This window comes from Priapulus caudatus, unplaced genomic scaffold, assembly GCF_000485595.1.
Source record: "Priapulus caudatus unplaced genomic scaffold, Priapulus_caudatus-5.0.1 Scaffold1030, whole genome shotgun sequence".
Lineage (NCBI taxonomy): Eukaryota > Metazoa > Priapulida > Priapulimorpha > Priapulimorphida > Priapulidae > Priapulus > Priapulus caudatus.
In genome coordinates, this window is record NW_014578091.1 from 17,497 (window position 1) to 32,846 (window position 15,350).

The window sequence follows — 15,350 nt, forward strand, 5'->3', positions numbered from 1 at the left end:
AGCGAAGGTAGGGGACGGACACCAGCTGTCAAATATGCAATTCAGGGACGGATCTAGGGGGGTGTCCGGGGGGTCCGGAACTCAGTCCGTACCTGCGTGATTCAGCATGTCGCTACTGAAGGGGTGTCTTCCTCCCGCGGATCCATCGCACCATCCCTGCGCGCCCTCTAGCGCCTCGTTCGTGTGAACGCTGCCCGCGTATTTGCCGATGTAGTAGTGGTGCCAGTTGTCCTTGTCGCCCTGTACGCCCTTCATCTGTGAACGAACGGCATATATAGTATCGACAGTAGCGGAAACAAAGTAAAACTAGCCCTACAAAAATTGTGATGAAATTTATTATGGCACTTTGAAATTAAAGGGGGGTCCGGACCCCCGGACACCCCCCTAGATCCGTCCCTGAATTGCATATTTGACAGCTGGTGTCCGTCCCCTACCTTCGCTGCTCAGATTTATCTCGTCAGCATTCAGTTTCTGCTTAAATTGCTAAAATAAATTAAAATTGAGAGGTTAGATTTAATTGATTAGATCTAAAGCTACTATCAAAGTTTTAATTCACATAAAATTTTATTTCGTAAAAAATATCACATAGTATGCGAAACGTACAAGCTCTAAATATGTGGCCTTCATTTTACTGTTTATTTGTTTAGTTAATTGATGAGGTGTAGGCCGAATCGGTTTAATTAAATATTGTATTCTGGTATTTCATGACATATATGTATGGTATTTAGTGTGAGACAGAGCATTAGCAAGAATTTAATGTGGATATATGTATTTTACAAATAATAAATTTAAAGTTACATAAAAACGCGTATTTAAAAAAATATGTGCTTTACTTTACGGATTTCGAATATGTATGGTCACTCACGATCAGGAGCTAATAATGACAAAATATTTGTCATTATTAGCTCTTGATATATATACATTAACAAACACATACAAATTAGGGGCATATATATAATTGTCAGTTAAAAAAACAAGCAATGTCAATCACACGTAATTGAAGTCAACATTTTTACCGACTGGCTTCTCTATATATTATATTATATCTCCTATTATACATACACTCGGTGACTCCTGTCCGGACGCATGGAAATTTTCGTAATCTACGCATGACACTGAACTAAATTTTCAGTCGCAAACAACAATTAACTCGCTGGTCTCTACCGTTAACAAAATGATATGCCTATAAATACATCTATATTACCTTATTACGTATATTACGTATATTACCGTATTATATAGAGTCAACCTATAATATATTATTTCTATTATGTAACCATATCATAATTATGGGAAATTAAATGTATAGGATTTCGGCACTTGGTGGCGCCACTATCGCACAACAAGTTCCCTGTCTATTTTGTAACCGCACGCACAAGACAGAATGTCAGTCGTAGACACGTGTGTACAGTCACTTTGTAGGCTGTAGCGGTGTATGTTATATTGGCATTGCACAGGTCGTCGATTGCATGTGGTCGTCGTTTTAGCAATTTAATTTCTGTGAAATAATATACATTATGGATCCAGCGTTACCAGAGGCAAGCTTAGTAGTACACGTGACATACCCGTTAACGGTTAACTTTAAGCACTTCACCCCCGTTTGTAAATTGTAGTAAGTGGCGCTATACTCTATACTAGTGCCAGAACAGGCACTTGGGACAGAGACGGTCAGTAAAAACTGAACAATAATATGAACACACTTTCACAATATACCGTAGGCCTAACCCTACCAGGCTGTGTGCTAAGTTCAATCACCCTATTCTAACCCTGGCAATACGTTTATTGGGTACGTGGCCTAGTCAGTACTATAGCGAAGGTGTCGTTGTCGGTAACAGGTACTACAGATTATGTATCCGAGGTGCTTTTAGCTTGTTTTAGTATTATGTTTATTTTTGATATGAGGTATGGTTTAGGGTTAGGGTTAGGTTAGAGTTAGGTTAGGGTTAGTTGTTAGTGTTAGGGTTTAGAGGTACACTTTGTAGGTACGTGTCGGGTACATTGCTGTAGTTACAGTCTGGTCACTTTTGTGTATTACTATATGTACTCGGCGTTTTAATTATCTGTGTACTGGTACGACAACGGACTTGAAGCGCAGTCTATAGCACGCTTCGGTTCAAGGATAGGACATGGTCAATAAACAATTCTTTAATCAATATAATTGTCAATTTATATCAATATTTAAATAATAGTATGTGGTTTAGGTTAGGTGGTAGGGTTAGGGCACATTGGTTTTTTGGGGACCCATGTTCTCTATCTTGGGCCCGTTCATTAACTTGCCCTGCCCTTAACTCCAGTCATTAATGTAAGCGGGCTATAGTATAGAGCTACGTAGCCCTAATTATCAATTAGCAGTTCCACTGTTGGTACATTGTTATCAATTTTCCTTATAAAATAATGCGATACGCTCAGAATCGCGCTGGACTGCGAGTGTGCTGTGTCGCATGATAATTGCACTCGCAGGGCGAAAGTGCGGGAGCGTTCGGCTGTGTTAGTTTTATTGAGGAAAAGTTGATATCAGTGACACAACGTACAGTGGACTGTATTGAGAGGTTAGGGCCTCGGTTAGTATTTGTGAATGTGTCGTTCATATTATTTTATTCTTTTCATAGGATCATGGGCAGTTTCTGTATCCTACGTGATTCGGATCCCAACTTTATATAAATTCGGACTTCTCTAGGTTTTAATTGCATGTCAGGTTCGACTCAGGGCTCGATTAAACGACGGCACCGCGGCAATTGCTTGTCGGTTTGGCCCTATCAATTGCGTATGCCCTGAAATTCAACGTCGAACGACGGCAGTCTGCTTGCCTTTTGTGTAATGCCGTCGGTGCCTTTTTAATTCTACTGCCTAGTTTCGCGTTTTTAGTCGAATCTGAATTTTATTTATTTTTATACACTCTTAATAACATAAAACTGTGCGTGTGCGTGCATGTAGTGTGCAATGATGGCTTAAACCAGTCGCAGGAGGGACTAACAGATCGGAATTATTCACTCCTGATAGGCAAGCGGGCATATAAAACTTATTGTTACTGTACTTCCATTGCGAGGGGGTAACAAGCGTCGGTGTTTCGGTGTAGGCTCACATGGAGGGATATTGTTTTGTACATTAAAAGCAAACGGATGTTGATGTAGTATTTGTTAGAGTTTTCTTTTTTTTTTTTACAAAAGTGCCTTGGTGCCCTTCTCAATTTTGAAAGTTCCTTGGTGCCTTTTAAAATTTGCCTCTGTTTGCTTCATTTTGAGAAGATTCAAGGCGATTTCTACGTTGCCCTAAAAAATTGCCTGCCTTTCTCGCCGCTTAATTCGGAGCCTTGTTCGTACATGAATTCAAAAGCGGAACTTATGTTGTTGTGTTCCATAAATCTTACAACATGCCTTAATTTCCAGATCTGTATTTACTTTTGTAATTAAAAGTTCATGCTTCAAATCACTGAAGATGCGCTCTCGTTGGCTCAATTTTACACTGCACAAGCTGATTTCCGTAAGAATTTCTTACGCCTTTTTTACTATAAGTTTTACAGCGCCTCGTACTTTCCTATGTATAGGTGTTTATATAAAGCTGCAAAGATAATAAATCGGTCATGATTTCATGGCAATTTGATACATAGTGATACGAAATAGTTGCTGCATTTATCTTTTAGAATCATTACGCTGTTTTACTAACTAGTTCACGTATTTCTTCATGAATTTTTCGGGATGCTTGCAATTACCTAACTTCTCGAAACATTTGGCTTTGCCTACATTTTTGCTATTCAGCTTAAAAACTTAAATTTTGTCCACACAACAGTAAATCATAGAAATTTCTAATGTTTTGCTTCAGCGACGACTTTGCGGCGTTGGATTGCCATTGCTGGATTTTCCCGGAGCTCCGCCCACTTGTAAAAATTAGTTCTAGCTTGTGGCAGTTGGTATATGCCTGAGTGTGGAGGAAGGGCGCTGGCATGCCAGTTTGAGTGATTATGCTGTGCTGTCACAGCTTGATGTATACATCTCCAAATCTATCGAGTTTAATTACCTGTGTTTATGATATGCGTAATTGAGTCCAACTGCTTCGATCCATAAACTCCATGCCTTTTAAAATCTGGGAGAACCCTAGACTATTATATTATATAGTGTATATAGTATACCACCACATTATTTGTCTCATTAACTCCTGATATTATATATATATTGTATACTCAAGATAAGATATATAGAAAATACCTGGAACTTTACTATGGCTTTGTAGATTGCACTTTCAGCTCTATACTCACCGCTCATATTTCTTTGGTTAATATAGGAACATCCACGCAACCTCATCCCAGAGCTATGTCGGCTCTTTTACGATATTGGCTGGGTGACAGGCACAGGTGGAGGTGTCTCCATCAGATATGAGTAAGAGTACTACACTTTCATTAACCGAAGCCTTATTGTATGCGTGTTCTTAAAATCGACGTGCATGTAAACTGCTGCCACCTATCCTGATAACTCAAAATAACTGGGGAAACACATGTCACTGTCAGCTCGAGATTTGTAACCAGGGAAAAAAATAAAATTTGTTTTTTGGGGGCTACTTTTCAATCTCGCGTGGATAAAAATAGCACTCTAAAATTTGGTTTGCATTAAACTCTATGCAAATTTCTGGGGGCTCTTTTTGGCATTTCCGGGGCTCTTTTTTGCATTTGGGGGGCTAAATCGCCCCAAGCCCTGTGTATTTTTTTCACTGTTTGTAACATTCCCAATTTATTAACAATGTGTGTTCCTAATTACTATTTATTTTCTTAATAACAGGGACCTTATATATATCGCCCCGTCAGGTGTCCAGAAGGAGCGCATTAAGGTACGGTATCACTTTGTCTTAACTTGTAACTTATGGTAGAGTAGTAACTTGAGTTATTGCTAATAATTATTGTTAACTTGTATTTGGCTAGAAATTTTATATTCTCGGCCATCTCTGTGTTCAATAATATTATTTATGGTCTCGTAGTAAATGTGAATATATATATGATACGTGTTGTCACCTGCACAGCCTGAGGATATGTTCGTGCAGACGATCGAGGGAGAGGATATCACCGTGCCTCCACCAGAGAAAAAGTTAAAGAAGAGCCAGTGTACACCACTGTTCATGAATGCCTTTACCATGAGAGGTATACGCTGATGTCATATCATGTGTGGTAGGCGGAGGAAGTGGGATACGGTATAGCGTCATGCAGTATCATGTGGTCGGTGGCGGATGACGTGGAATACGGTATATACGTCATGTCATATCATGTATGGTAGGCACATGTTGTAGGATACGGTATCAAGGGTGATGTTTCACTATGAGTGGTAGACAGATGACGTGGATGTGTGGTGGGAGGATGTGAACACTGAACAGTGGTGGCAGGTTCTTTATGAGGGATTGTACTTACTGGATCATCGCGGTTAGTGTAATGGGTGGGGGGGGGAACCCGAACAGGGCACCAATGTGTAGCAACGGGGGAGAAAAAGTTTAGCTTAAGTCTAGTACTTAGGTTGTTTTTTGGCAGAGGTTATTATGAGTAGTGCAAATCTTTACACGTGTTAATTAATCAGAAATCTAACATAGTGCGAATTATGAGCTCTATGCGTGTAGCCGTTCGCTCCGCCACAGTTGGTGAGATGGTTGGTTGTGTGATACATGGTTTGTGTGAGTGCACCTGCATTGAAATGCTGAGTGCCTGCCTATTAGCGGGCGCTTTCGCTAGTTTAATTAAATATGGCCGCAAATGTTGCTCGTGCGATCATTTTCGTTAAAATAAACGGCGCAATTGGCCAAATTATGTAAGTTTAGAGTGGCAGCATAAAGCCTACACATTTTACACATTTACCGGTTTCGCTTCTTGTTGTAGCTCGTGCTACCGCATAGGCTGGTATACTGCAAATATTTCTCACCGGCAGTGTGTTGGCCAGAGACGCTGTCTACCCGTCTTTTGGACGGCCTATTCTTGGATGAGACGGATGAAATTTGATAGAGGCGCGCCATGAGGGCCGCCCAATTTTATATATTATACACATTGTATAACTGACAACATTGCTTATAAGAATATTAAAATCATATCACATTCCTGTCTTTTGGCATTTCCGACTAAATTTCCTCCAATTTCTAAGGTAAAGCCGCTCCCCTTAGGGTGCTTCGCGCCGCAGCATCCTCACTTTGCTCAGATGGTGAGACTCCCTGAATTTTTCTGTGCTAACACACTGCTTACCGGTTTTCCATCACACTATGCCGTGTGGCAGAGCATAGAGCTACATGGATATATAACTTAACGACAAGACAACAAGAGCAGGCCGTAATAGTCATGAGCCAGCCGCTCCAAAATTTGGGTTTCATTACCAAGAGGTGAACAGATCCAACACTGGATTTTGCGTGTTAGCCCTGATATATGAAGTGTCCAAAATCACTTGATGGACTTTCGGGTCACTTTGCCAAATGCCCCTAGGGCGGCAACTTAAAGATGGCCGCCATTATTTCACCAAAATGTGTGGAGTCACGAAAAATTATGCATAACTCACTACAGGAATGTTTGTATTAGCATGTAGTTTGAGCTTAAAAATGTTCGTATTGAGATTCGCATTCTGTGATATATGATGTAATAATGTTTCTTTCAGTATTATCTGTGCCTAAAAAAAAAGTGCCGTTTTTATGCTTTTTTCCACATCTGTCTTCAAAGTTGACACAATTAATGTTAGAATATAATTTTGGCCAAATTTTGTGTTTGGTTATCTAGAAGGGTTCATGAGGTATCCACAGAATGTCTTACATTGACATTTTGCCACTTCGCATGATCTGCAGGCATCTTTTTCGACATGAGAGACATTTGCCATTTTTGGATTTTGAGGTAGGGTTAATGTTGGATATCATAGACCTACACAACATACAAAAGATATAAATTGTTCAATAAGGTCTTATTATTGGATGGAATTAACATTTTACATTAATTTATCATACAGTTTGCTTGTTTTTAACGAATATAATCCGAGCAATTACAAATTATAGACATTTCGCAGCTGTGGAGATGGGGGGGGGGCAATACCAGATCTGTACGATCAAACTTTGATCGTATATGTGTAATAATGTGTACCATTGATGAATAAACACAAAAATTTGGTTTACAGCAATTAAGGCCCATGCTATGGAACTCTCAGAGCCGACTTTACAGTGCAAACCCTTTAAAGCTATAGACCGTTCCACAATACATGTAGGACCACACTTGGGGCCTAACATCACCCACCGCATGTAACAAACCCGAGATTTGGTTTATTTTTACAACCTACCTATGGACCCATTTTGCATCAATTTTAGATCTACTCATCATAATCACTGTCACTGTTCATATCTTGGTCGACTTCATCCTCATCATCTTGCATATTAGCGCAGTCCTGTAATTTACAAGCTGGTGTGCACGCGGAACCCATTCTGCACGCAGGGACAGTCCTCGTTGCACCGACACGAGAACACTTACACAACATCAATGCAAGCAGCAACATCTGGTGCTGGTGCTCCTGTAAGCCAGCATACTCTAGTTGGCCTCCATCCAGATTCCACCCATGTCCTTCGGTTGGATTTTGAATCTCGGGCGAGATTAGATGAAACCTTGCGTCTTGTACTGGAGATGCATGACGATACCTGTGCAGCCACCCTTGAATCTAGTAGGAATGACAAGTCGTCCCAGAGGATTCTGCATTTGTTGCGTGGTAACGTAGAAGTTCTGCGTCACGACAGTGGACAGCTTTCAGCATTTTGGATGACGTATATTGATACGGTGGAGATACTACTTGGGCTGATACGTGCAGATCGTGAAGGAGACTGGCCACTTTTTAGCATGTATCAGGGACATGATTCCTTGGTGCTTTACAATGGACAAACACAAATTACTCTCGATACCTACGCAGTGTACTATGCACAGATGACACAGTTGGAGCAGCACATGCCAGACCTTCATGATCATTTTCTCGATGGTGGGTCTCAAGTCCAGCTAGACAACCTAACCCGTTTGCTAAAATGCGCGGATAGATTGAGACAGTAGAAGAGACAGTAAAATAAAGACACACAAACCGCAGGTGGACAAAAGGCTTCCAGCCTAACACCCAGAACGCATCTGTCCGCTTTTACTGACGCTAAACACCGAAGCTGAAGCTCTAAGCGCAGCTTCGTGAACCTGCATAGCCAGTCTCTGGAAAACAGGAAGGCCTAGGTCATGCGCGACTTGCAGTCACTCAAGAATAAGGAGGGACGAAGCAGATGCTAGCGGTTAATTACGAGACTTGTTTAGAAAACAACTGGACGAAGCCATTCTCAAACCAAACCGTCAAACCTTGTGAAGTCTTTTCCACGGGTGTTGCGGCAACTCCTACATAACATCTGCTATGAACAGCACACAGCAAAGGAGAAGAGCGTTTCAAAGATCCGTGAACACCGGTACTCGGAGTCCGCGAGAGGATTTACGGGACCAAGAAAAAAAAAACCTGAATCTACAAAACATTTCAGCGCCTTTACAGAAACGAACGGTTGTCAAAGGAGGGAACAAACAACAGAGAAGCAGATAGTATTGAAGCCGACAACAGGGTTTTGCGACACATGCTTCTAGTGGCACAAATCAGGAAGCTAGACATGCAAGAACGTGCTAAGCTATCCCGCAGGCAAACACATTTGGCAATTAGCCAACGCGAGATGGAACACTGCAAGCAAAACAGGCCTAAATCAACATTAGGGCCAAACATCTTGAGAAAGATATTTGCAAAGTTAGAGTTTACCAGTAACACATGGTTCTCGGGCAACCAATACGTTGAGCCATGGGCGCGATAGTGGCCGGCAAATGGTTCACGCCGTGAAAATCTGACATTTATGAACTCGCTGCATGTAACCTTTAAGAAAATTCTGAATGATGTCAGAGGGCAAGTGGAAGACATCGATGTAGTTTCGACATTCTACAGAGAACAGTCCATCAAGGCTGCAGCAGCGCACCAAACGTGCGCTTTCAGGACATGGAATTGTATTCTCAACAGATCAAGCCGCGCGGACACAGGATCAAGAGTTGGAACGCGATGTTGGCCAGCACGGAAAGTAAGACCAAGCTTACAAATCGTTCCTAGAACCAGAGAACTGGAAGGAAAAGAAAGCGAGCGGAGAACTCGGTGAAACGCATATGGTTCGGTAACCTCAGCGCGAACATGCTTTACAAGACAGAGAGTGGACAGAGCTGACCCAGAGATGGTGGACCTCCGAAGCACACAATGAGAGGCTGACATCGCAGGATGATGATACATGCAAAGGGCATGCGTGCAGGCAAACTACCAAGGGTCGTCGGTGATTTCAGAAGATACAGAGGTAATTTGTCATTCGCTTCGCCTCACTCCACAAATGCGTGCCGAATCCATTTTGCAACGTGGATAAGAAAAATCAGATGAAGTCTGATCGACATCAAGCGTTGGGGACAATACTTGGGAGGCATGTGGGTACTGCCTTAATCGGTCTACATGGCATGACTGCATGCGATTCAGTCAGCTCATTTGGCTGGTCAGGGAAGATAAACCAGCAGTCAATCGGCATCTGCAAGCCACCAGAAATATAGGGGAAGTGTTCAATGTCTTCCTAGGGCAGCGAGTGGTCGCATGCTGCACGGAGGCCGATGTTAAAAACTGTCGAGATCCCTTCACCCTGTAACAATGTATTGCTTGTGAACACCAAGCGCAAAAAGGCAACACACTGCCGCATATGGAAACTAGTCCCTAGTTTCGAAAAAGGTGAATAACATCTGGACAACTTGTACCCCGTGCAAAGATGTGAACTTAAAGAGCACACAAACCGTGCTAACTACCAATCCGCCATTGGCAGAAGAAGGCCCAGAACTCTGCCCGCCACGACGGTTAAAATCCAACCGGACATTGGGTGGAATCTGGATAGAGGCCAACTGGGCAGATATGCTGCTTAACGAGACGAGCACCAGCACGCAGATGTTGTTTGCTTGCCATGGTGAGGTTGTGTAAATTCTGCGTCGCGCTGTAGCAACGCAGGACTGTCCCTAGCATGCAAGAATTGGGCTTCCGGTTCGAACACAGCTTGTAAATTACCAGGACTGCCGCTAAATATGCAAGAATGATGAGGAGGGAAGCGACCAAGCATATGAAACAGTGACAGTGATGCATGATGAGTACGATCGAAAATATGCATTGGCAAAAGGGCGTCACTAGGTAGTTATGTAAAATAAACCAAATCGTCGGCTTTTGTCACATGGCGCGTGGGGAGTGATGAGGCCACGACTTGCATCGCTACAGATCTGTATTGCCCCCCCCCCACCCCACCAGCTGCGAAATGCGTCTAGAATTGTCAATCTGAAACGATTATATTCGTTGAAAACAAAGCAAACTGATGTAAATTCAATGTGAAAAAATCGTAAATTCATCAATAATAAACCTTATTGAACAATTGATAACTTTGGTATGTATGCTTGTAGTCTATGAGATCCACATTTAACCCTACCTCAAATGCGAAAAATGGCAAAGTCTCTCATGTCGCAAACAAATGCACTGCAGAGCATGCCCGAAGTGGCCAAAATGTCAATGCTAAAGACAATTCTGGGATCTCCTCATGAACCCTTCTAGATAACCAAATACAAAATGGCCAAAATTATATTCTAACATTAACTTGTAGAATAACTTTTGAAAGACAGATGTAGACAAAAACAAGCCATTAAAAAACGGTCACTTTTTTAGGAACAATTTAATTTTGCAACAGATAATACTAATGAAAAAAAAAACATTATAAATAAAACGATATCAACCAGGATGCGAGAATCTCAATACGAACAATTTAAGCTCAACTACATGTTAATACGACATTCCTGTAGTGAGTTATGACTAGTGACATAGTTTTCTGACTCCACACATTTTGGTGAAATAATGGCGGCCATCTTTAAAGTTAGCCGCCATACGGGCATTTGGCAAAGTGACCCGAAAGTCCATCAAGTGATTTTGGACACTTCATATATCAGGCTAACCAAAAATCCATGTTGGATCTGTTCACCTCTTTGGTAATGAAATTTGGTCTGGCTCATGGACTATAATGCCGGCAAATTATTTGGAGGGCCGGTAACATTGGAAAAACACCGGCCCTCCGAGCCGGTGGTTTCAGCCGTGTTAGCGAGTACCTACATTTTTAGCTCGCCTTGACATCGAAAATAAAAAATACATAAATAAAAATTTAAAAAATATAATAATAAAAAAAATAAAAAAATAAAAAAATATAACTGCTGTTAAACATTGGAAAAATTGCTATGGCATCACTGGGCCAGCATACTCGTCAAGATTTCAGACTCAGATCTGAAACATTTATTTTCGCATCAAAACTTATGCATATATGCACGCCATAACTTAGCTCTAGTACTATAGCCCGCTTACATTAACTGCCGCTGGATGCAGATTGCAGATGGATTTTCCAGCGGCAGTTAATGTAAGCGGGCTATAGTACTAGAGCTAGCCATAACTTATCAACATTTTACAAATTTGAAATCAAGAATGCAAGCGTGACACATCACATTGATTTTACAAACAAATTTGTGAGGGTTGGTAGATCATGGTGAGGATTGGTAAAAATGACTGTTACCAGCACTGGACCGGTGCAAAAAAAGTGAAAAAAAGCAAAGAATTTCGTGCCCTGTAGAACTAGGTGTGTATGCACTAGGCAATCTAATCTTCGTGTTCTCTGGCTGCTATCCCTGTCTCTATCCGAACCATTTTCTTCCTACAGTTTTTTTCGCTCAACCTGATAAAACCTGATATGTAATGCGTGGCTATAGTCGTTACTAAGCTGATATAATCTTGTTGTGTTAGTTTGGGCGTGTCTGGCACTCCACTCGTTGCTGAGTAGTTATGATTCATTATGAGCGTATGGTTAATGCAATGCTCTGAGTTCTATGTGTATATTAATCCATAATTTATGCCACTACATAGGGATCACTAATTAATTCTCGTATAGTGTAGCCGTCGCCACTACGCAGTGCTAACAGCATTCATTTCATGTTGTGTCTACTCGGGGAGTGCTTTGTGATGTAGTCAGTGTATGCAGTCTGATAGCATCTGCGATGAGATGGGCTCTTCGAAAGCTGTCGCTTTGTTGTTCTATAATTCTATGCGCTACACATAGGCACGTCAAATCCCTGACGCTTTTATCGCGATTCGCTGATGGTCAGGTGGAATTATTTCTTTGTTGGTGGGGATTTCAGGCTGCCATCCGCCCACAATCATCACATCAAACTCCTTTCGCTTCTCGGAAGGGAATTTGCATAGTGGGGAAACCTCAAAAAATGAAAAAAGCTCGTCGGCAAAGCGGCAGATATCTAATTTGGAGCAAAAGAAAACGCAATTGATTTTCTCGACGATCAGCGAATTTCCAAGACGATGTTTTATGACCTTAACTACATTTACTTTAAGCGAACTGAACAAAAACCACTTGCTACGTTGGACGTCCCCATGTGCATGGTATACTATTAACAATATTTTTACTCACATTATAAGTATAATTATTAGTAGTAGTAGTGATCGGCACAACAGTATCAAGGGTGATGTTTCACTATGTGTGGTAGACAGATGACGTGGGATGTGTGGTGGGGAGGATGTGAACATTGAACAGTGGTGCCAGGTTCTTTATGAGGGATTGTACTTACTGTGATCTATCGCGTTAGTGTAATGGGGTGGGGGGGGGGGAACCCGAACAGTGCACCAATGTGTAGCCACGTGGGGAGATAAAAGTTTAGCTTAAATGTCTAGTACTTAGGTGTTTTTGCAGAGTTTATTATGAGGAGTGCAAAATCTTTACACGTGTATTTATCAGAAATCTAACATAGTGCGAATTATGAGCTCTATGCGTGTAGACGTTCGCTCTGCCACAGTTGGTGAGATGGTTGGTTGTGTGATACATGGTAGTGTGAGTGCACCTGGCATTGAAATGCTGAGTGCCTGCCTATTAGCTGGCGCTTTCGCTAGTTTAATTTAAATATGGCTGCAAATGTTGCTCGTGCGATCATTTTCGTTAAAATAAACGGCACAATTTGGCCAAATTATGGTAAGTTTAGAGTGGCAGGATAAAGCCTACACATTTTACACATTTACCGGTTAGCTTCTTGTTGTAGCTCGTGCTACCGCATAGGCTGGTATACTGCAAATATTTCTCACCGGCAGTGTGTTGGCCAGAGACCTGTCTACCCGTCTTTTGGACGGCCTATTCTTGGATGAGACGGATGAAATTTGATAGAGGCGGCATGAGGGCCGCCCAATTTTATATATTATACACATTGTATAACTGACAACATTGCTTATAAGAATATAAAATCATATCAGATTCCTGTCTTTTTGGCATTTCAGACTAAATTTCCTCCATTTTAAGGTAAAGCCCTCTCCTTAGGGCGCTTCGCACCCGCAGCATCCTCGCTTTGCTCAGATGGTGAGACTCCCTGATTTTTTTCCTGGCTAACACACTGCTTACCGACTTCCATCACACTATGCCATGTGGCAGAGCATAGAGCTACATGGATATAACAGGGAGCAAAATGAGCCGTAATAGTCCATGAGCCAGCCCTCCAAAATTTGGGTTTCATTACCAAAGAGGTGAACAGATCCAACATGGATTTTTGGTTAGCCTGATATATGAAGTGTCCAAAATCACTTGATGGACTTTCGGGTCACTTTGCCAAATGCCCGTATGGCGGCCAACTTTAAAGATGGCCGCCATTATTTCACAAAAATGTGTGGAGTCAGAAAATTATGCATAACTCACTACAGGAATGTCGTATTAACATGTAGTTGAGCATAAAATGTTCGTATTGTCGTCATTGAGATTTCGCAATCTGGCTACTATATGATGTAATAAAATGTTCTATGTCTAGTATTATCTGTTGCCTAAAAAAAGTGCCGTTTTTATGCTTTTTTCCACATCTGTCTTCAAAGTTGACACCAATTAATGTTAGAATATAATTTTGGCCAAATTTTGTGTTTGGTTATTTAGAAGGGTTCATGAGGTATCCACAGAATGTCTTACATTGACATTTTGCCACTTCGCATGATCTGGAGGCATCTTTTTCGCACATGAGAGAACTTGCCATTTTTGTAATTTTGAGGTAGGGTTAATGTTGGATATCATAGACCTACACAACATACAAAAGAATAAATTGTTCAATAAGGCTTTATTATTGGATGAATTAACATTTTACATTAATTTATCATACAGTTTGCTTTGTGTTTAACAGATATAATCCGAACTCAATTACAAAATTATAGACATTTCGCAGCTGTGGAGATGGGGGGGGGGGAAATACCAGATCTGTACGATCAAACTTTGATCGTATATGTGTAATAATGGTGTACCATTGATGAATAAACACAAAATTTGGTTTTACAGCAATTAAGGCCCATGCTATGGAACTCTCAGAGCCGACTTTAAGCAGTGCAAACCCTTTAAAGCTATAGACGTTCCACAATACATGTAGACCACACTTGGGGCCTAACATCACCCAACCGCATGTAACAAACCCGAGATTGTTTATTTTTACAACCTACCTATGGACCCATTTTGCATCAATATTTTAGATCTACTCATCATAATCACTGTCATGTTCATATCTTGGTCGACTTCATCCTCATCATCTTGCATATTAGGGCAGTCCTGTAATTTACAAGCTGGTGTGCACGCGGAACCCATTCTGCACGCAGGGACAGTCCTCGTTGCACCGACAGAGAACACTTAACCAACATCAATGCAAGCAGCAACATCTGGTGCTGGTGCTCCTGTAAGCCAGGCATATTCTCTAGTTGGCCTCCATCCAGATTCCACCCATGTCCTTCGGTTGGATTTTGAATCTCGGGCGAGATTAGCATGAACCTTGCGTCTTGTAGCTGGAGATCGCATGACGATACCTGTGCAGCCACCCTTGAATCATAGTAGGAATGACAAGTCGTCCCAGAGATTCTGCATTTGTTGCGTGGTAACGTAGAAGTTTTCTGCGTCACGCAGTGACAGCTTGCAGCATTTTGGATGACCGTATATTGATACGGTGGAGATAACTACTTGGGCTGATACGTGCAGATCGTGAAGGAGACTGGCACCTTTTTAGCATGTATCAGGGACATGATTCCTTGGTGCTTCTACAATGGACAAACAAAATTACTCTCGATACCTACGCAGTGTACTATGCACAGATGACACAGTTGGAGCACACATCCCAGACCTTCATGATCATTTTCTCGATGGTGGGTTCTCAAAGTCCAGCTAGACAACCTTAACCCGTTTGCTAAATCGCGGCATAGATTGAAGACAGTAGAAGAACAGTAAATAAAGACACACAAACCGCAGGTGGACAA

At 41.6% G+C, this 15,350-nt stretch overlaps 1 protein-coding gene across 1 annotated transcript in view; it reads left to right on the top strand.

Moving 5' to 3' along the window:
- Positions 1-1,368: 1,368 nt before the first annotated feature.
- The window catches only part of LOC106815050 (methylthioribulose-1-phosphate dehydratase-like), a 20,485-nt gene continuing 6,503 nt past the window's right edge, over positions 1,369-15,350 (top strand). The window contains exons 1-4 of the mRNA XM_014819474.1: positions 1,369-1,538; positions 4,279-4,373; positions 4,770-4,818; positions 5,008-5,125. Coding sequence (XP_014674960.1) covers positions 1,518-1,538; positions 4,279-4,373; positions 4,770-4,818; positions 5,008-5,125 — 283 coding nt within the window. The 5' untranslated portion in view covers positions 1,369-1,517. The remainder of the gene's footprint in view (positions 1,539-4,278; positions 4,374-4,769; positions 4,819-5,007; positions 5,126-15,350) is intronic.